The 22,123-nt window shown below is 46.3% G+C and overlaps 1 protein-coding gene across 1 annotated transcript in view; it reads right to left on the reverse strand.

The window, feature by feature from the left end:
• The window catches only part of BMPR1A (bone morphogenetic protein receptor type 1A), a 1,674,184-nt gene that overhangs the window by 1,044,140 nt on the left and 607,921 nt on the right, over positions 1-22,123 (reverse strand). The window contains exon 6 of the mRNA XM_044056589.1: positions 15,239-15,332. Within this exon, the coding sequence (XP_043912524.1) occupies positions 15,239-15,332 (94 nt within the window). The remainder of the gene's footprint in view (positions 1-15,238; positions 15,333-22,123) is intronic.

Raw genomic sequence — 22,123 nt, forward strand, 5'->3', positions numbered from 1 at the left:
GCATAGGATACAAAGAGCTGGTCAGATTTTCTGAAAGCCTTAGTTTTATCCAAGTAGTAACAAAGTTGCCTGTGAATGTCCAAGGAATGCAGGAGTCTTTCTCCTTTGTTCTGTGTATTTGGGAAGAAGGTGGGTAAGTGGATGGTTTGATTTAAAGCCACACTGGAAACCATCTTAGGCATGAAGGAAGGATTAGTTCATAGAGAAACTCTGTCTTGATGGAAAATGAGGAAAGGTTCCACTGCCATTAGTGCCTGCAGCTCTGAGACTCTTCTAGCTGAAGTTATTGCTAACAGCAGGGCAGTCTTCCATGACAGGAACTGTAGATCTGCAGAGAAACTGGTTCAAAGGGAGGTACCGTAAGCTTTTCCAGAACAAAATTGAGGTCCCATGTTGGTGTAGGTGCTCTCCTGGGGGGCCTAATGTTTTTTGCCCCTCTGAGAAACTGCCTTAGAAGTGGATGCGAAAATAAGGGTGGATCCGTGTTATAGTGGGCTGAAATAGCTGATGCATGGATTTTAATGGAAGAAAAAGAAAGTCCTTTGTGCAACATCTCAGTTAAATACTGTAGAATGTGAGGCATGTGAGGCTGAAGTGTGTTTTGGCCTTTAGCTTGGTTCCAGGCACAAAACCTTTTCCATTTGTCCGAATAGGCCTTCCTAGTGCTGGGCCTCCTAGCTTCCAGAATAACATCCATAACTGCTTGGGAAAGAGGAGCTGGCTGGATGCTTAGGTGATTTGCCATGCAGCCAGATTTAAGGTTTTGAGCTGGCTGTGAAGAATCTGATTGTTTTGCTGTGTGAGTAAATGGGTAATTTGTGGTAAAATCCAAGGTGGGCCCTGGGCCATATTCCTCAACAGAGGGTACCAGTGCTGGCGTGGCCAGTCTGGGGCTATGAGCATCAGTCGTGGTCTCTCCTTTCTGACTTTCAGAAGCACCTTTGTGAGGAGAGGCAATGGAGGGAAGGCATATACTGTCAGATTTTTCCAACTGAATGAGAGTGCGTCCACTTTCCAAGCTTGATGGTGAAGTGTCCTTGTACAAAATTTTGTTAGTTGATAGTTCTGAGGACTGGCAAACAGGTCTATGTCTGGAAGGCCCCATTTTTGAGTTATCATTGCAAACACTTGTGGATCCAGTTTCCACTCGTGGGGATCCTCGATGTTTCTGCTGAGGTCGCCAATGTGTTCTTCTTTCCTGGCAGGAATTGAGCTTGTAACTGAACTTGGTAAGCCAGAGCTGTGTTCCACAAGGTCATTGCTTGCCTGCATAGAGGGTAGGAGTGTGTACCCCCTTGTTTGTTTATGTACCACATTACTGTGGCGTTGTCTGTCCTTATTGTACGTTGTCCTGGATGTAATAGATTTTTGAAGGCTGTTAGAGCATTCTGTACAGCTAGCATCTCTTTTTGATTGATGTGCAGATTCCTTTGATCTGCAGTCCATACGCCTTGAACGCACTTGTCCTGCCATGTGTGCCCCCCAGGCGTAGTCCGATGCATCTGTTGTCATAGTTTGCCTGGCTGGGGGCAAGGTGAAAGGCTGACCCTTGCTGAGGTGACATGCCTGTGACCACCATAGAAACTCCTGTTGTAGGCAGGGAATGAGAGATATCATTGTGTCCAAGCTGTGGCTGTGTTGAGACCATACGCTTTTTAGGTACCACTGTAATTTCCTCATATGCAGCTTTGCAAATGGTATTAGTAGTATGCAAGATGCCATGAAGCCCAAGGCCTGCAGAATTTTTCTTGCAGGTAGTTGGGTCTTTGTTGCCATTGTTTTGAAATATTGAGTCAGTTATAGTTGTTTGTCTGGCGTCAGATAAGCCTTCTGGGCCGTTGTATTCAAGCTGGCACCCAGGAATGTCATATTTTGTGAGTGTACTAGTTTTGATTTCTTTTCGTTTACTGTTGTACCTCAGGCAACTTAGAAGATGTTTTACAAAAGCCAGATGTTGTAAGAGGATGTCCTTGCTTTCTGCTTTGATGAGGCAGTCGTCCAGGTATGGGTATATTTGAATTCCTCTTTGTCTGCAGTATGCAATTACTGGTGCCAGGCATTTTGTGAAGACCCTGGGCGCAGTAGATAAGCCAAAGGACAGTGCAGAGAATTGGTAATGGGTTGAACCTGCAATGAAACGGAGGTATCTTCTGCAACTTTGTCTGATAGGGACATGCAAGTATGCCTCCTTGAGGTCCAACGTTACTAGCCATGCTTCCTTGCCCAACATGAGAAGAAGCTGCTGTAGTGTTAGCATCTTGAATTTGGGTACTTGTAAGAAGGTGTTTAGAATTGAAAGGTCCAGAATTGGTCTCCAGGCATTGTCCTTTCTGGGAACTAGAAACAGTCATGAGTAAAATCCTTGGCCTTGCTCTCGAGTAGGTACCAGTTGAATGGCTCATGTCCATGAGAGCTGTAATTTGTTTTTGTGCCTCTGCCCATTGATTTTGTGGCAGGTTTGGCATTCCTCTTTTCATTGGCAAGGTGTGAAAATGGAATAAGTATCCTCGTGAAATTATGTCTAGGACCCATTTGTCCTTTGTGACAATGTGCCAGTTGTCTGAAAAAAGTGTGAGTTTTCCTCCCAAGGGGGCTGCCAAGAGAGTGTTGCTTGGCCAGATGAGGTGCAAGTCATTGAGTTTGCCTTCTGGTAGTTTGGGACCTGTCTTCTCCTCCCTTCTGTGTTGCAGTGCCCCATTGGCGAGGTTTGTACTGGGCTTGTGGTTGTCCTCTGCCTCTTGGACGTCTGTATTTACCCCGCTGTGGTCTGTCAGTAGCTGGAAAGGACCAATTTTTTGTTGGCCAATTTCTGCTGAAGCGAGGGGGCTGTACCTGTAGGAAATCTTAGACTGTCTGCATAGATTTTGCCTTATCCTCCATTTTCTTTAAGACTTCTTCTGCTTTAACTCCAAAAAGAACATCCTGCTGTAAGGGAGCATCTAGAAGCTTTGCTTTAACATGATCAGACAGAGATTGTTCCTTTAACCAAGCATGCCTACGTACAACGGACCCAGTGACAACTGCTCTGCAGGAAGCCTCCAAAGAATCAAACCCACATTGTAAAGTATGTTTGCCCACCTGTTCAGTTGCATGCAACAGATCCTGCATTTCTTTCAATTCAGACTGTTGAGGGAGTGTGCTCATTCTTTGTTTTAACTGAGACATAAGAAATTGCTGATATTTTAGCATGTGAAATTGGCAATTTAGTGCCCTCATAGCTAGAGTGGCTGAGGTGTTTACCTTATTCCCCCACCTGTCTAGTGCTCTGGAGTCCCCTTTCAGAGGGTACAGGATTTTTTGCCATAGAAGCCTTAACCCCTTTGGGACCCTGGGAGATGGTCTCTGGATCAGCAACAGGCTTTTATAAAGAAATTTGTGGGAATCAGGCACTCTATAGTATCTGTCAGGTTTGGCCGGAGCAGGAGGCAGAGAATCTGGGTTCAAACTGGATTCTAAGTAAACATCATCCACAATGTCTAAAACTGGGGGAATGGCAAGTGGTTTGTGCTGGGGGAGTAAAAGAAACTCTCTGAGCCTTTTCTTTGAGTCAGAGTAGTCCTGACCTTCCCAGTGAAAATGTTCCCTCATAGTGTGTAAAGTTTCCCCAAAGGAGTAGTCTTCAGGAGGAGAAGCTGAGGGAATAGAATCCTCAGCATCAGAATCTTCATAAGGGAAGGAGGAGTAATCTTGGTCCTCAGAGGAGCCTGAGGAAATAAGACACTTGTTCAGAGGAGGCATAATCTTCCTCTTGTCTAGGCCTTTTGTCGGGTGGGGGTTGGGAACCCCTGATTAAAGAGATCAAATCTTCAGCCATTTTGAGCATCTGTTTCTTAGGCATGGGGCCTTGAACTGGAGACTGAAGTGCAGTCTTTTTAGGTTTAATAGGAGTCTTAGTCTTAGGATACGTTTTTATGGTGAGCGTCGTCTGTCTGAAGACGCCTTCAGAAACTGAAGGTGTTTCTGTAGCACCGACATCTTTTTCAGCAGTGTTGGTAGGGGCTAAACAAAATGGCTGCGTCGGCCTAGTACTTTCCGCCAAAAGTTCCGAAGCGGTCTCGGGTTCCAGATCTGCGGTAGTCAAGGACTGAGTCGGAGCCTCACTGAAGACCGGTGAACTGGAGACCGGACCAGTCTGGCTTGGGTCTAGGCTGCCTGTCCTTGTCCTTGCGTTTTTTGTGCACGCCGGTAGTCGGTTGCTCCGATGGCATAGTGTAGTTAAATTTTCTACCGAAGTAGTGTTGTGCGAAATCAAAGCGTCTTTTTATAGTACGCTTATTAAACCTAGCACAAAAATGACAACCAGTGACGTTGTGGTCTGGGCCTAGGCAAGATATGCAGTAAGAATGAAAATCCTTATGAGGTATTTGCTTCCCACAAGAAATACAATTGTTAACTTTTTCTGACATCGGTCTGAGGCAAGAAAAACTTAGCTTTATTGAAGACTTCGGATCTGAAATTCGACTTCGAAAATCTCAGGAGTCGGCCGACCGGCACTTGCGAAAGTACAGTTTTGTACCTACCATAAATGTAGATGTTCGAGGATCCACATTGCTGCAGTCCTAACCATTGGGGTAGTCCGCTGTCCAGTCGGCCCGAATACCAAAGTATATGGCTGACGTCGGTCAAGGCGCATTAGACTGACGTCAGGACGTCAGGGTACTAATGCGCATGACCGACGTCATATCCTCAGTCTTTTCTTGCCCCAGATGTCAGAAGACCCTAAAAAGACAAGGCCCAAACCAAAACACCAACAAAAACCCTGCACCAAACATATATACAATATATACAAATGCACAAGAATATAACCTAACCCACACCACCACCCCTAAACACAGAGGGAAGGAGGGAGGGAATTGACTGCAGCAATGTGGATCCTCGAACATCTACATTTATGGTAGGTACAAAACTGTACTATGTTCTTCATTCCACATTGCTGCAGTCCTAACCATTGGGTAAAATCCCAAAGCAGAGGTAAGGGAGGCTGGCAAATCATAAGGAAGCAGGAGCTGTCAACATGCCTTGCAAAATAGCTGTGGCAAAACCAGCCCTAGATTTAGAGTAGAGAGGAAGGTGGTAATGCTTAGAGAAAGTATGCACTGAACTCCAAGTAGCTGCCTCCAAAATATCCTTAGTTGCCACCCCCCTTAGAAATGCTGTTGAAGTGGCAGTAGCCCTTGTGGAATGAGGCCTAATCCCAGCTGGAATCTCCTTGCCATGATGGGAATAACAAAATGAAATGCAAAACCCAATCCACTTTGAAATAGTTTGCTTAGACACAGGCTTGCCCTGAGAAGTCAAGGCAAAAGAAACAAACAACTGCTGAGACTGCCTAAAATCCTTAGTCCTGCTTAAATAATAACGTAACTGCCTATGTACATCTAAAGTGTGCAAAATCTTTTCCCCTTTATTTTGGGGATCTGCATAAAAGGTAGGCAAATGAATAGTTTGGTTTAAAGCCACACTAGAAACCACCTTAGGCATAAAGGAAGGATTAGTACGTAAAGATACCCTATCCTTATGAAAAATCAAAAAAGGCTCCACTGCCATAAGGGCCTGCAACTCAGAAACCCTTCTTGCAGAAGTAATGGCCAACAAAAAAGCAGTCTTCCATGACAAGTATTTCAATTCAGCAGTAGCCGAGGCTCAAAAGGTTGTAGAGTAAGTTTCTCCAACACAAAATTGAGATCCCAAGCAGGAGTAGGAGCTCTTGGGGTCTTATATTCTTTGCCCTCTAAGAAATTGCTTGAATAAAGGATGAAAACAATGGAGGGTCACAATCATAGTGAGCTGAAATTGCTGCAGCATGAATCTTAATGGAAGAGAAAGACAAACCTTTGTCCAGTAACTCAGTAAGATATTGAAGAGCCACACTCAAATTTGGCTCAGTAATCTCCAAATTGTTTGCTGCACTCCAAAACAAAAATCTCTTCCATTTTTCATGCACACTTTCCTTGTACTAGGTCTTCTGGCTTCCATAATCACATTTAAAACTTGTTGAGGAAGCTGAGACCTGCTATCTTTCAAAACAGAATATGCCAGGCTGTTAGATGTAGAGAGTGAAGCTTGACATTGAGCAGATGACCGTCCCTCTGAGACAACAGGTGTGGAATCAAGGGTAAAGGCCATGGAGGCTTCTTTACCAGACTCCTCAGTAATGGGTACCAGTGCTGCCGAGGCCAATCTGGAGCTATTAAAATCATCCTTGGCTTGTCTTGTCTGACCTGTAAAAGCACCTTTGGAAGAAGAGGCAGAGGTGGAAAGGCATACACATGAAGATTTTTCCAACTGAAAGAAAGAGCATCCACTTTCCAAGCTGTGTGATGAAATCCCTTCGTGCAAAACTTTGGCAGCTGGTGGTTTAGTGGAGAAGCGAACAGATCTATGTCTGGAGTTCCCCATGACACTGTCAATTTTTGAAATACATGAAGATCCAGTTTCCACTCGTGGGGATCCATGATTTGTCTGCTTAATACATCTGCTAAGGAGTTCTGTGCTCCCGGCAGAAACCTTGCCTGAAGAGTTAGTTGCAGACTGAGCGCAGTCTCCCATAAAATCATTGCTTGTCTGCACAATGGGTAAGAATGTGTTCCCCTTGTTTGTTGATGTACCACATGACAGTTGTGTTGTCTGTTAGAATCAACACCTGCCCTGGAAGAAGTAACTCCTTGAAAGCAATTAATGCAAACTGAACTGCTAACATCTCTTTCATGTTGATATGTAGATGCTGTAGTCTGGCAGGCCACTTGTCTTGTATCCACTTTCCATTTAGATGAGCTCCCAAGCAATATCTGAGGCATCTGTCGTTAGAATCTGACTTGCCTCTGGCCGGGTCACAGAGAGTCCCTTGTTTAGGTGACATTCCTGAGCCCACCACAAAAATTCCTTTTGAATGCAAGGTATTATTTGAATGACAGTGTCCAAATCCTGGCAGTGCTGTGTCCACAGATTTTTGAGATACCATTGTAGCTTCCTCATATGCAGTTTGGCATTGGGAAGCACCAGAATACAAGATGCCATGAACCCTAAGGCTTGAAGGACTGTCCTTGCAGTCAGCCCGGACTGAAGAGATAGATGATGGAAGTAACTGGAAAGATTGTTTTGTTTGTCCGGGGTTAAAAAGGCCATCTGGGCTGCTGTATTCAGTCTCACACCCAGAAAGCACATGTCTTGAGAGGGTACTAGACTGGACTTTATTTCGTTCACAGAATACCCTAGGCATCTTAGCACTGCTATGACATATTCCAGATGCTGTAGAAGGTCTTCCTTTTCTTGAGCCAGAATCAGGCAGTCGTCCAAGTAAGGATAGATTTGAATTCCTTTCAGCCTGAAGTAAGCTATCACTGGAGCCAGAACCTTTGTGAATACTCTGGGCGCAGTAGATAAGCCAAAGGGCAATACAGAGAACTGATAATGAGAATTTCCAGCTCGAAAACGCAGATACTTCCTGCAACTTAGTCTTATAGGCACATGAAGGTAAGCTTCCTTGAGATCTAAAGTTACCATCCAATGATCTTTGCCCAGCGGAGGTAAAAGCTGTTGTAACGTCAACATCTTGAACTTGGGAATGTCCAGATAAGTGTTGAGGATAGACAAATCCAAAATTGGTCTCCACGTGTTCCCCTTCTTTGGAACTAGGAACAGGCGAGAATAAAATCCTAGGCCCTTTTCTGGTACAGGGACTGGCTGAATGGCCCCTATTTGGAGTAACAAAGAAATTTGCTTGTGAGCCTCCTTCCTTTGTGGAGGGGGAACGTCTGGCATGCCTTTGAAAGGGGGCAATGTATGGAAATAAAACCTGTAACCGTGGTGAATGATATCCAACACCCATCTGTCTTGAGTGATTAAATCCCAATTTTCTTTGAAAAGAGACAGTCTTCCTCCCAAAGGAGCTGCCAGACGAGAATCTACTGGCAGCTGAAAAGGCAGGTCATTGGGTCTGTTTACTTAAGGACTGACCCCTGCCCTCACCAGAAGTCTGAGCAGGTGAACCCCCTGTTCTAGGCCTAAAAGAACTTTGAGCTCTGCCCCTACCACGTCTAGACCTACCCCTAGACTGGGAATCATAAGCAGGATATGTCCATCCCTTAGTAGGCCAATTTCTACTAAACTTCGGTGGCTGCACCTGCAAAAAATCTTTAACAGTTTGCATAGACTTAGCCTTGTCCTCCATTTTCTTTAAAACTGCTTCCACAGGCGAACCAAATAACACATCAGACTGTAAAGGAGCATCCAAAATCCTAGTCTTAACATGCTCTGCTAAATTCTGATCCCTCAACCAGGCATGCCTGCGAAGAACAGAACTAGTGGCAGCCACCCTCGATGAGGCCTGCACAGCATCAAAACCACATTGCAAAGAATGCTTACCCACTTGTTCAGACACATGAACTAAATCCAGCAACTCTTTACACTCTATACCTTCCGCCAAAGCATCCACCTTAGATTTCAATTGTGAAAGGAGGTAATTTTGATATTTTAGCATGTGAAACTGACAATTCAACGCTCTCATGGCTAAAGTGGAAGAAGTATACACTTTCTTTCCCCACCTATCCAAAGCCCTTGCCTCTTTATCAGTGGGAACAGGATTTTTAACAACAGAGGCCTTAACACCCTTAGGCCCCTGAGAAACAGTTTCCGGGTCTGCCCTAGGACTCTTAAACAGATACTTATGAGCTTCAGGCACCCTATAGTACCTATCAGGCTTAACAGGGGCAGGAGGCAAAGAATCAGGGTTCAGGGAAGCCTCTGCAAAAACATCTTCCACCACATTCAACACAGGAGGTATAGCTAAGGGCCTATGCTGGGGTAAAAATAAGAATTCCCTAAGCCTTTTCCTGGAATCAGAGTAATCTTGGCCTTCCCATTTAAAGTGCTCCCTCATGGAATGCAGAGTCTCTGAAAATGAGAAATCCTCAGGAGGAGAAGCTGTAGGAGTGGAATCATCCACATCAGAATCAGAATAAGGAGGAAACTCCTGCAAGTCTTCCACAGAAGACTCAGAAGCCTCTGAACCCCGTTCAAAACTCTCAAACTCAGGTTCCACCCTAGGCCTCTTATCAGGAGGGGGCATAGAGCCTCTAATCATAGTAATTAAATCTTCTGCCATTTTAAGCATATGTTTCTTAGGCACAGAACCTGAAGTGCTAGGAGAAGCCCCCACTGAAGCTGAACTTGGCCTACCTCTCAAAGAAGTTTTGGAAACAGTAGGAGAAGCTCTAACTACCTTGGGAAGAGAGGGAAGAACAGTTACCTGAGAAGCCCCCTCAGCCTGGCCTACCTCCTGAGAGGGCACATCCTGTAACAGTAAAGTCTCTGCCTGAGACTCCAAAGAAACTCCTGGCAAAACCTCCGGCTCCACTGAGCCTTCTAAAGAACCGACGTCCGGGACTGCCGGTTCATCCACCCTAGGCTTTGCTGTTTTGTCCTTGCGCTTTTTGGACGAAGCGGGCGTCGGAGCATCCGACGGCATTTTGTAATTACAACGCTTCCCAAACACTAACCTGGCACAGTCTAACCTTCTCTTAATAGTGCGTTTGTTAAATCTAGCACAAGAGCGGCAACCAACAACGTCGTGCTCAGGCCCTAAACAAGGTATACACAAAGTATGGTAATCCCTATGAGGTATCTGCTTCCCACAAGAAATACAGTTATTCACTTTTTCTGACATCCGGTTAAATACTGAGGCAAGAAAACCAAAATGTTCCCAACGGGGTACTTAGCCAACTTTAATTCGGTCTGAAACTCCGACTTCGGAAATATTTCAGAACGCCAACCTGCACTCGCAAAACTGCTTCTGCATCGGACCATGCGGCAAAAAAGACTGGGGATATGACGTCGGTCATGCGCATTAGTACCCTGACGTCAGTCTAATGCGCCTTGACCGACGTCAGCCATATACTTTGGTATTCGGGCCGACTGGACAGCGGACTACCCCAATGGTTAGGACTGCAGCAATGTGGAATGAAGAACATCTGCTTCTGCTTCGGGCACCGCCCGGCAAGAAAGACTGAAGAAAATGGCGTCGGATGCAATGTATATATACCCCTGGCGCACTGACGTCAGGGAAGAAGTGACAGCAACCGACGCCGGACCAAGACTTTGGAATTCCGGCCGACTGCAGGACCGCCTGACGACAGAATAACCCAAGTGTGATGACTGCAGCAGGGTAACACGATGAACACATCTGCCTCTTTGTGACCTGTCTGACACTGGAAAGGACCAATTTTTTGAAGGCCAGTTTCTGCTAAATCTAGGTGGTTGAACCTGTAAGAAATCTTTCACTGTCTGCATTGACTTTGCTTTATCCTCCATTTTCTTTAACACCTCTTCTGCCTTAACACCAAACAAAGTATCATGCTGTAATGGAGCATCCAATAATTTTACTTTAACATGGTCAGGTTAATTTTGTTCTTTCAACAACGCATGCCTTCGAATAACAGAGCCTGTAACTGTGGCTCTACAAAAAGTCTCTAATGAATCAAAACCACATTGCAGAGTATGCTTTCCCACTTGTTCAACTGCATACAATAAATCCTGCATTTCCTTACTGTCAGGACTTTCTGTATTTGAAACCATTTTGTGTTTTAACAATGACATGAGGTACTGTTGGTATTTAAGCATGTCAAACTGGCAGTTTAAAGCTCTTACAGCTAAAGTAGCAGAAGTGTAAACTTTTCCCCCCCCATCTGTCCAGAGCTCTGGAATCCCTATCCGAGGGGACAGGATTTTTAGCAGAGGAAGCCTTAACCCCTTTAGGACCCTGAGAAATGGTTTTTGGGTCTGCAGCGGGGTTTTTGTAAAGAAATTTATGAGAGTCAGGGACCCTGTAGTACCTGTCTGGCTTGACTGGTGCAGGGGGTAAAGAATCAGGAGACAGACTGGATTCAGAAAAAACATAATCAACAATATCAAGCACAGGGGGAATTGCCAGGAGCCTGTGCCGAGGCAATAAAAGGAAGTCTCTGAGCCTTTTTTTGGATTCTGAATAATCCTGGCTCTCCCAATGGAAATGCTCCCTCATGGTGTGCAGGGTTTCCCCAAAAGAATAATCCTCAGGCGGAGAGGCTGAAGGTATGGACTCTTCTGCATCAGAGTCCTCATAGGGAGGGAGAGAATATCCCTGATCAGAAAAGGAACCAGAGGAAATGGAAAACTGGTCAGAGGAATCATAGTCAGTGTCTTGCCCTAGGCCTTTTGTCAGGAGGGGGATGGGAACCCCTGATTAAAGTAATTAGGTCTTCGGCCATTTTAAGCATCTGTTTCTTTGGCATGGATGACTGTTCTGAAGAATGCTGTACTTGTTTCCTTGTCTTTAATGGTGTTTTTGACTTTGCCTTTGCTGCTTTAGTGGGCTTAATTGTAAGCTGTGAAGGTCTGAAAACACCCTCAGAAGCAGATGCCTGCTCAGCGGCTCTTGACCCATCTGAGGGAATAGCCTCCGTAGGTCCAATACCTTGAGTTTCCACAGGCCTCGGTGTCTCCACGTGGCTGTTGGTTAAGGCCTGTGGCTCTGAGGTAGCGTGTGTCAGAGGCTGCGAAAGCGCCTCACTGAGAACTGGCGACTGGCCTAGAAGAGGTTTCGCCGTCGGTTTTGGATCTTGGATGCCTGTCCTTTTCTTTGTCTTTGCGTTTTTTATAAATTTCGGTCGGTTGTTCCGACAGCATTATGTAATTAAACCTTCGGCCAAAATAATGTAAAGCAAAATCAAACCGACGTTTAGTAGTGCGCTTATTGAATCTAGCACAAAACTGACAACTAGTAACGTCGTGGTCAGTGTCTAGGCAAGGAATACAGTAAGAGTGAAAGTCCTTATGAGGTATTTGCTTCCCACAAGAAATACAATTAACTTTTACTGACATCGGTCTGGAGCAAGAAAAAGTTTCCCCAACGGGGTACTTAGCTTTATTGAAGACTTCGGTTCTGAAACTTAATTTTGGAAATCTCAGGAGTCGGCCAACGGGCACTTGCGAACTGCTTTTGCTTCGGGCACCACGCAGCAAGAAAGACTGAAGAAAATGGCGTCGGTTGCAACTTTTATACCCCTAGCGCACTGACGTCAAGGAAGAGGCGACAGCAACCGACGCCGGACCAAGACTTTGGAACTCGGGTCGCCTGCCAGCAGGATAACCCAAGTGTAATGACTGCAACAGTGAAACACGAGGAACATCCTCTGGTTCCATAGTTGAAGAAGCATCTCGCGGCATACCAGACTCTGAATAGGTCTAAGCAGAGGCCTAGGAATCCACAGAAGTAGGCATCAAGGGCTGCAAAGGCGCTTCACTGAGTACCTGCTGACTGGCGACAAGCTTAAGCGTCGTCGGCAATTTTGGACCTATGCGGTCTGTCTCTGTCTTTATCTTTTTGTTTTTTCAGAATATCGGTAGTCGGATGGCTTACCGAAGCCATTTCGGAGTACGGTGATCGAGAGCGAAAGAATTTAGCAACAAAGATAGCCTGATGACAAATGGTTTGAGCATTAAACAAAGCACAAAACCGACAGTGAGGGAGGTCGTGGTCTGGGCCTAAACAGGTGACGCAGTAAGAATGAAGATCTCTGTGAGGTATTTGCTTTCCACAGTTAAGACAATAGTTAACTTTTGCTGACATCGGTTTAGAGCAAGAAAAAAGAATCCCCAATGGGGTACTTAGCTTTAGAAGACTTCAGGATTATTCAACTCAAAAATGAAAAATTCAGGTAGTGGCCAAAAGGCACTTTCGACATGCTTCAGGCTCCTCCTCGGCAAGAAAGACTGGTGTAATGGCGTCGGCTGCCTGCTTTTATACCCTTGACAACCTGACGTCATGGAAGAAGCGACAGCATCTGACACAGAAATACTAAGTCTCTGGTATTCTGGCTGACTGAGGGCTACCTGCAAGCAGATAACCCAGGTGTGATGACTGCAAGAGTGAAACACGAAGAACATCTTCCTCGGAAGCCGGTGCCTGCTCAGTGGCTCCGGACCCATCCAAGGTAGAGACATCCGCAGGATACTTAGTCAAAGAAGAGTCTCGCGGCATACCGGACTCCGAATGGGTCTTGGTAGTGGGCCTGCAAATCCACAGAAATGGGAATCAGGGGCTGCGAAAGTGCCTCACTGAGGACCAGCTAACTGGCAACTAGCTTAACGGAAATGTCGTCGGCAGTTTTGGACCTGTGCGGTCTTGTGTCTGTTTTTATTCTTACATTTATTTGGAAGATTGGTAGTCGGATGGCTTACCGAAGCCATTTCGGAATATGAAGATCAAAAGAAAAATATTTAGCTACAATAAGGGCCTGACGACGTATAGCTCTGGTGTTAAACAAAGCACAAAAGTGACAGTGGGGGACGTCGTGTTCTGGGTCTAAACAGGTGACGCAGTAAGAATAGAAATCTCGGTGTGGTATTTGCTATCCACAGGTGACACAATTGTTAACATTTTTTAACATCTGTTAAAGCAAGAAAAAAGGATCCCCAATGGGGTATTTAGCTTGAGAAGACTTCAACTTCAATTCGGAAATGAAAACTCAGGTAGCGGCCAACCGGCACTCGTGCAAACTGCTTCTGCTTTGGGCTCCTCAGCAAAAAAGACTGATGTAATGGCGTCGGTTGCCTGATTTTATACCACTGACTACCTGACTTCAGTCCTGGAGCAACAGAACGAGTTGCAGGAATACTAAGCCTCTGGTATTCGGGCTGACTGAGGGGTACCCCTAGCAGAATAACCCAAGTGTGATGACTGCAGCAGTGAAACACGAAGAACACCAAGCTTTTTGCCTGGCTGTTGGTAGGTCAAGAAAAATCTGAAGATGGAGTCAGCTGATATACTTCATATATCACCGACATCCTTGGATGACATTTGGAGGTCTTCATGTAAAGCTCTGGATGTCAGGACAATCAGACTACTGCATACCCAAAAGTGAGGGCTGCAAAAGTGAATACTACATTGGATTTTTATCCAATACTTTCAGCTATCTACCAGGGTCATGTTCAGGCTCCACCTAAGCAGTGTGTGTGTGGTTCTGGAAGTCATGCATGGACTAGTAACTTGAGATAATAAAGCATTAGACATCTGAAAAATCTTTATACAGCTTGGCCACTCATAGCCTCACCTTAGTAAAATGGCTGGGGGGGGGGTGTGAAGAAAAATAGGAAGGTACAGTTTTGTACACTTACCATAAATGTAGATGTTCAAGTGTATTCACTGTTGCAGTCATCACACTTGGGTTATCTGCCTGCAGGTAGTCCTCAGTTGGCCTGAATACCAGAGTCTTGGGCTTTCCGCATAAGATGCTGTCACCTCTTCCATGACGTCAGGTTGTCAAGGGTATAAAACATGCAGCAGACGCCATTACATCAGTTTTTCTTGCCCCAGATGTCAGGAGCCCCCAAAATAGGAAGCAATTACATGGTGTGGAACACCTCCAGTAAAAAGTAAATACCATTGCAATAAGATATGGCCAAAAAGAGGATAGGTAGAAAAAAATAGAAAAGTCAGGGGGGCTGGAGGGAGGGTAACCAGGACAATAATCCACAGAAAAGCAAATGCAGGCCAAAGGACTCCACAAAGACAAAGCGATAAATCCACTTTATTTGTACAGCAGTAAAAGGTTAGCGCTTTTGTCCCTGAAACAAACTAGGAACTTCATCAGTAATAGCGTCGGCTGCATGTTTTATACCCCTGACAACCTGACCATGGAAAAGGAGACAGCATCAGACACGGAAATCCCAAGACTCTGGTATTCGGGCCGAATGAGGGTTACCTGCAGGCAGATAACCCAAGTGTGATGACTGCAACAGTGAAACACAAAAAACATCTTTTAATTTTTAATGCTTTCTTCAGAAATGGTTGAAAATGTAGCACACCCAAAACACAAACACAAATAGCTTTCATGCTGAAACTTGAGTAAAGAATTTGTGAAGAGAACTTTACCTTTGAATGCTCTGACAAGCCAAGCAAGTAAAGGAAAAACGAAAGCAAATGTATAGACAAAGATAACACCCAAAGGTAATCCTCCATCACTCAAGAAAATGTTATCTTGTGAATTCTTGCTGAGACAAACACAAAGTTATAAAGTTGCTATCTACTCCAAAAGCATGTCTACCTTATCTGTCAAATTCTACACAAGGTGAATGATGCCTTGTGTTTCCTTAACTAACAAGTCTAGCAGAGCCAGCCTCAAAATATACTACTAATTCTCAAGTGGTATTTGTCAATGTATCATACCCACAGGCATACAGTGCCTTTCCTAAATCATCTCACCTGCAGGTGGTGGAAGTGTCGGCTGCAATAATCCATTGCAATAGTCTGTTCGGCAGCACTCAATTGTCCTCCGTGTCTGCGCCTTTGGGGAGTCCTTAAAAAAAAAAAAAAAAAGAAAGAAATAAGCAATTTCGCATTCAAACCCACTGTAAAGAAAATAAGAAGTTATGTACTCACCATAACGTTCCATCTGAGTAGGTGACTTCATTTGGATGCAACCTGTGGGTATCGGATCCGAGCCGGCAGTTCAAAAGCTTTAGGATCCGAGCTCCTAGCTCCTCCCTCTACCCATAACCCCTTGCCAAGCCCTGACTGACCTCAGATTGAGTTTGCCCTGTATACCAGACTCCTGGGAAACCAGGACTAATATTGCTAATAAGGTCAGGGGGATGGTTGCATTCAAATGAAGTCACCTACTCAGATGGAACGTTATGGTGAGTACATAACTTCTTAATCTGAAGTAGGCAGACTTCATTTGTCTGCAACCTGTGGGACAGAGTCCCCAGCTACCTAAACCTTGGGTGGCCGTCATGGAAGGATGTTCCGGAGCACCGCAGAGCCAAAGGATGCTCTCCCTCTGGAAACGACATCCACTTTATAATGCGAGATGAAAGTATGAGATGAGGTCCAAGTGGCTGCTACACAGATATCATCTAAAGGCACTCTAGATTTAAAAGCAGCAGACGTGGATACTGCCCTGGTAGAATGCGCTGTAATTCTCTGAGGCGCTGGCCTTCCTGAGGTGTCATAAGCCTGCAAGATACAGTTAGAAATCCACTTCGACAGGGTAACCTTAGAGACTGCCTTATCCAGTGCGAATTTTGCAAAGGAGACGAACAGTTGATCGGATTTCCTATGACCAGCTGTTCTGTGAATATAGAAGCGCAGCTGCCTGTGAACATCTAACGAATGTAATTTATATTCTCCTTTGTTTTTATAGTTGGGGAAAAAAATTGGCAAGTTAATCGATTGGTTGATATTGGATTCTGAAGAGACCTTCGGTAGAAAGGAAGGATTGGTCCTGAGGAAAACCCTATCCGGAAAAATGGAAAGATACGGTGGTTTGACGCACAAAGCCTGGAGTTCCGAAACTCTTCTAGCTGATGTAATGGCTACTAAGAAGGCAGTTTTCCAGGAAAGGTATTTTAAATCCACAGAGGCTGCAGGCTCAAAGGGGGGGAGCGGTTAGGGCCTGTAGAACTAGAGATAAATCCCAAGGTGGTATAGCTTCCTTAACCGGAGGCCTCAAGAGAAATGCACCTTTGAGGAAGGTTTTGCAAATTTTCGCAGCCATGAGAGGTGTTGAGTCAAGACCCACATGGTAATGAGAAATAGCTGCCATCTGTACCTTTACCGTGGAAGAGCTTGCTCCTTGCTGAAAAAGGTCTGTCAAGAAGTCCAGTACTGCCGAAAGTGGTGCAGAAAAGGGGTCAAGGTTATTATGTTCTGCCCAAATAGAAAACCTCTTCCATTTGCTTCGATAAACCTTCCTAGTGGAAGGTTTATGGGCCGCCACTAAGATGGCTTTCACTGGTGACGAGATACCAGGAGTCCTCATCAGGGATGGAATTGGAGCAGCCAGGCTGTCAATTTCAGGGTGTGAAGGTTTGGAATTGGAAGCCCTTGAGGATGGGAGATGAGATCCAGGATCGGATCTAGAATCCAGGGAGGATTCACTCTGTGAGACCACACAAAGGGGAGCCAAGGTTGACGAGGCCAGAACGGGGCAATGAGAATCATTTTGCTCCCCAAGCTGTTGGCTTTCTGCAAAAGTTTCTGCATTAGAGGCAGTGGAGGGTAAGCGTAAAGGAGACCGGGAGGCCAAGCATGCACCAGGGCGTCACTTGGGGATTCCCCAAACGGGGGAAATAGAGCGAAGAAACTGTCGCATTTGGCATTTGAGGGAGAAGCAAAAAGATCACAACAGGGTTGCCCCCAGGCGGCAAAAATCTGCTTCGCTACTAGAGTGTTGAGAGACCATTCGTGAGGGTAAAGAATGGTGAGACTGAGCTTGTCCGCTAGGATGTTGGACCTTCCCGGAATGTGCATTGCCACAAGAAAGCGATTGGTGGAGATTGCCCATTCCCAGACTCTCATGGCCTCTCGACAAAGGGGATAGGACCTGGTTCCCCCCTGTTTGTTGATGTACCAGACTACTGACATGTTGTCCGTCTGGATAGCAATAGTCCCTGCAGGGAGAAGGCTGTGTAGTGCTTGCAACGCTAATAGCACCGCCCTCATCTCCAGGACATTTATATGCAGTGAGGTCTCTGAACTGTTCCACGTGCCTTGGACAATTTTTCCCGCTGAATGTCCCCCCCACCCGAGGCGAGAAGCGTCCGTGGTCACCGTGGCTAGGGGGAAAGCAGCACAGAAAGGTCTCCCTGTTAGGAGATCCGTTGACTGGAGCCACCAAAGAAGGGAGCTCCTGCATGCCTTGCTGATAGCTATCGGGCTGCTGAGAGGGAAGTAGAGCGGGGACCATTGGACCTGGAGGGTCCATTGAAGAATCCGCATGTGAAGTCGAGCATGAAGAAGAAGCGGAATGGCTGCCGCCATTGAACCTAGGGCCCTCAGGACCGAAGCTGCCGTCGGACCAGGTCATAAGATGGCCGCGACATGACACCTCAGGTTGGACAGAAGATCCGGGGTGAGGAATGCCCGCATTTTTCTTGTGTCCAATCTTCCTCCTATAAAGTCTATAAGCTGTGTGGGATCCAGTGAAGACTTCTCTTTGTTTATGGTGAGGGGCCGAGGGGCTATGTGAAGGAAGTAGTCCCTGGCTGAGCACAGCAGATGCCTTGTTGACGCCGTGAGGAGCCAGTCGTCCAGGTATGGAAACACCTGAATTCCCTGGAGTCTCAGGTGGGCCGCTACCACTGCTAGTACTTTGGTAAACACCCTGGGGGCAGAAGTGAGACCAAAGGGTAGGACCCTGAACTGGTAGTGACTGGCTCCCAGCCAGAAGCGAAGGAACCTCTTGGACCGTCTGCCCACGAGAATGTGGTAGTACGTGTCCTTGAGGTCTATGGAGCACATCCAGTCATTCTCCCGCAAAAGGGGGAGGATAGACTGTAAGGTGACCATCCGGAATTTTTGCATGGTTACAGACAGGTTCAGTTGTGACAGGTCTAGAATCGGTCTCAAGTCCCCCGTCTTCTTTGGCACCAAGAAGAACCTGGGGTAAAACCCTGATCCGGTCTGATCTCGGGGGACGCACTGGATGGCTCTTTTTGTTAGCAGCTGCGCGATCTCGATAGCTGCTGCCTCCCTTTGATCGGGTGGTACATCGTGGAGGCTTCGGGATCTGGGAATTTTGTGAAAGGGGATTGAATAGCCTCTGGATATCACCCGAAGCACCCAACGGTCTGACGTGATTGACTCCCATGTTGTCAGGTGCTTCGAAAAACGCCCCCCGACCGCCTCCAGAGATGGGCGGCCGGGCAACCCTTCAGGGTTGCTGCGTGGGTCTGTCAGAGAAAGGTTCTCTGGACCCAAAGTTCCTAGGAGCCCCTCTGCCTCTAGGACGGCGACCTCCCTGTCCTCCTCTGCCACGGAAGGACTGGTTGTCCAGAGCAGGTTGGGATTGCTACGATTTCCGGAACCACATCTTCTTCTGTCCCTTTTGGTTCTTCGAGAAGGACCTCTGGGGAGCTGAGAAGCGAACTCCGACGGCAGACAGCGTCTTCCCGTCCTTTTCGCTCTGGACCAGCGTTTCGCGAACTGTTTTGCCAAAAAGGGCAGAACCATCAAAGGGGGCATTCGCGAAGGTCGCTTTGAAGGGCTCTGCGAAGTCACAGTGGCGGAGCCAGGCCTGACGCCTCATGACGAGGCCCGCTCCGCTAGCTCTAGCGGCTCCCTCAGTTGCATGAGAAAGTAGCCGCATAGAAGTATTTGAAACTGCTGAGAGTGGCCATACGGGTGGAGTACACGTGTCTGTCCTCCGCCGACATGGACTCTGGAGGGGATGCAGCGTACTCTTTAATCAGGTCTCGTTGCATCCTTATGACATGTGCCATGTAGTTCAGTGCTCTCAAAGAGAAGGTTGCCGAACTAAAGACTCGCTTCCCAATGTGGTCCATCGAGCGGGACTCTTTGCTCGGGGGATGCATAGAGGGACTCTCCTGAGCTAACTCCCTCTTTGTGGCTGCAGCCATCATCATGGCATCTACTGGGGGTCCCTTACTCCAATGAGTGCGGTCTGCAGGGGGACTAAGGATACGATCCTGGCTCAACGGTGTCCGGGTCCTTCCACGCTCTGGTGGCAATAAGGTCCACCAGAGGATCGGCAGGAGGGGACACCCAAGAGGTAGATGGGCCGCCTCAAATGCCTCCAAGAACACAGACTTGTCTGAGGAGGCCTTGGGGGCAGACCCCCCCCCCCCGATCCTTAACATTTCCATGATGTCTCCAAATGAGACATCCTCTGGGGGTGATCTTGGGGAGCCCTCCCCTTCATCCAAGTCTGTGTCTTCAGTGATGGACTCAGGGGAGTCCACGTGCCTCCTCTTACACTTGCAAGGCACTTCCTCGGGGGGACTGTCCGAGGAGTCCTCGCCAGCACCCAGGTGTTCCAAGGGAACTACTTGGGACATCGAGGTGGGCTGTCCCTGGGACCGGCTGATGGGAGCCTGGCCCAGCTGCGAGGGAGTGCGGGGTGGAGCTGCGGCAGGGACCGGGGGTCTGGAGGTCCTCAACAGCGCCCTTTCCACCACGTCGAAGGCCGAGGGGGAACCAACCTCTCTAAGCCCCGAGAGCCTATCCCCACTCGGATCCGACCCATGGATAAGAGCCGGCGCCGAGACTGTCGGATCCGAGAGACTGATGCGTTCCGACCTAGACGGAGCCGAAGACACACCAGCTCCCTCGGATCCGAAGCTCGGCCCCCGGCTCCGAGAGGTCGGGTCCGAAGTACCCGAAGCACTCAAGGGATGGATCGGATCCGAGGTGCGCCGACCAATCGGATCCGAACCACCCCCGGATCCAACTCTGCCCAGCTCCGACAGCTCCGAACCCGGGAGTCGGGTCGGAGAAGGAGCTATAGGGACAAAACATGAGGTCGAGGCCCCTCCTGGAGGGGGGGGGGGGCCAGGAGCACTCCCATCTGCATCTGGGCCTGGATGAAACGCCTCATCATCCGGTCCATATCCGCTTCAGACATAGAGAAGGTGGACCTCAATGAGGCCACCGAGGCGGACCTAGAATGACAAGTTTCGTTTATACCTGGATAATTAAAGGCATTCAGTCTTTATCCAGGTATAAACGAAACTTGTTCCATAGCTTGCATATTAAAACTGAATAGCCTTTGTAGATAACTTTTTCAATTTTCTTAGACCTTTAATTTTTTAACTCGGTATATTTGTTTATATATATACACACACACACACACATTTGCATTGTGTACATTTTTAATATAACATTTTTGGGTTTGACATGGTTATTATTTGAATACTGATTATTTCAGCACTTCAGTATCATTTACACTTTTGAGTAAAATATTACTGTATATAGCTTTAAATCTTGGATCAATGTTCCCGCACTTTTTCATTTAAAAGTAGTACTCATAGTCTTACTAATGATGTTCTGAGGAAGTTTGCTATTAGTCAAACGAAAAGCGCTTTAATTACTGTGTTTCTGATTTTACTACTGTGTCTTTGGTTTTACTACGTGTCCTTTTGTGGATTAAATACTTTTATTCCGGGTCAAAGAATTGGTTTGTCTCCATCTGTTGCTTATCTGGTTGATGTGCCGTTTTGCTGCTGTAGAGTTACCACCCTAGTGAAGAGGAATTATATGTGAGATTTTCCAGACAGATGGGTTAGAACCTTCAGTAATAGTTCTGTTGATTAGTATGGAAATAGGATAGGAAAGTACTTTAGCTGCAATTTGCAGGTATTCAGCTGGTAGGAGATCAGTGGATGGGGTACATGGTTTAAGTTTAGTAAGTATGGTAAAGATGAAGGATGTAGGGATTGGATTTAGTTGAAAGGTAGGGGGTTTTCTCGTCCTGGAGAATGGGAGGGTTGAGGTGACAGGAGGTAGGGAATTAGAAAGAGATTGTACAGTTTCTGTAAAGAAGGTATTGAAGGTGTTCGCAATCTCCTTAGGAGTGCTTAAGGAAAGTCCTGAAGGGGTTGTGTCTTGGAGTGGCCTGGGTGTAAAAGTCTATTAATAGCTGTCCAGAAAGTTTTTGGGGTTTGATGATCTTGTCTTGGAGTTTAAAGTAGTAGCTTTTCTTGTCAAGGAGTATAGATTTCTTTACGGCAATTCTATAGTGTTTGTAGTTCTGATGATCGGTTGGGTTTTTAGTACATCTCCATTTAGACCAGATCTTATTTCTTAATAGGATTTTGTGTCTTGTCTCTTAGAGAGCCATGGTGCTGCTTTACTTCTGGTTCTAATGGAACGACTAGGGGCATGGTATTCCAGTATTTTGTAAGAATTTGGAGTTAAAACAGGATACTGCTTCCTCAAGGCGGAGTTGTTTTAAGGGAGACCAGTCAAAGGCTTGTTGAGCTCTTTTTGGAAATTTACAGCATTAACGTTTTTTTTTTATTTCGTATAGTTTTAAGGATGGTTTGGTTGGGGAAAAAGGTTTTATGCCTAATTATATAATTGAGGAAGTGGTCGCTAATATCATCAGGAAGGGTATCTGCTATATAAGTGAGGGGATTTTTTTTTAACTAGGATCCAATCTAAGGTACTCTCTTTGCTAGTGGGCTTATGGATTCTGGTTGAGGTGGTGATAAATTGAGAAAAGCCATACAGGTTTATATGGACTGCAGGTTTTAGAAGTACAGTAATTCCAATCTATACTGAAGTTGCCAAGTACTATGGTTTCTTGAGGGAGCGAAGAAGAGAGGCAGCATAGGATATTTTCAAGGG

This window comes from Protopterus annectens, chromosome 14.part0, assembly GCF_019279795.1.
Source record: "Protopterus annectens isolate FY-2018-M chromosome 14.part0, PAN1.0, whole genome shotgun sequence".
Taxonomy (NCBI): domain Eukaryota; kingdom Metazoa; phylum Chordata; order Ceratodontiformes; family Protopteridae; genus Protopterus; species Protopterus annectens.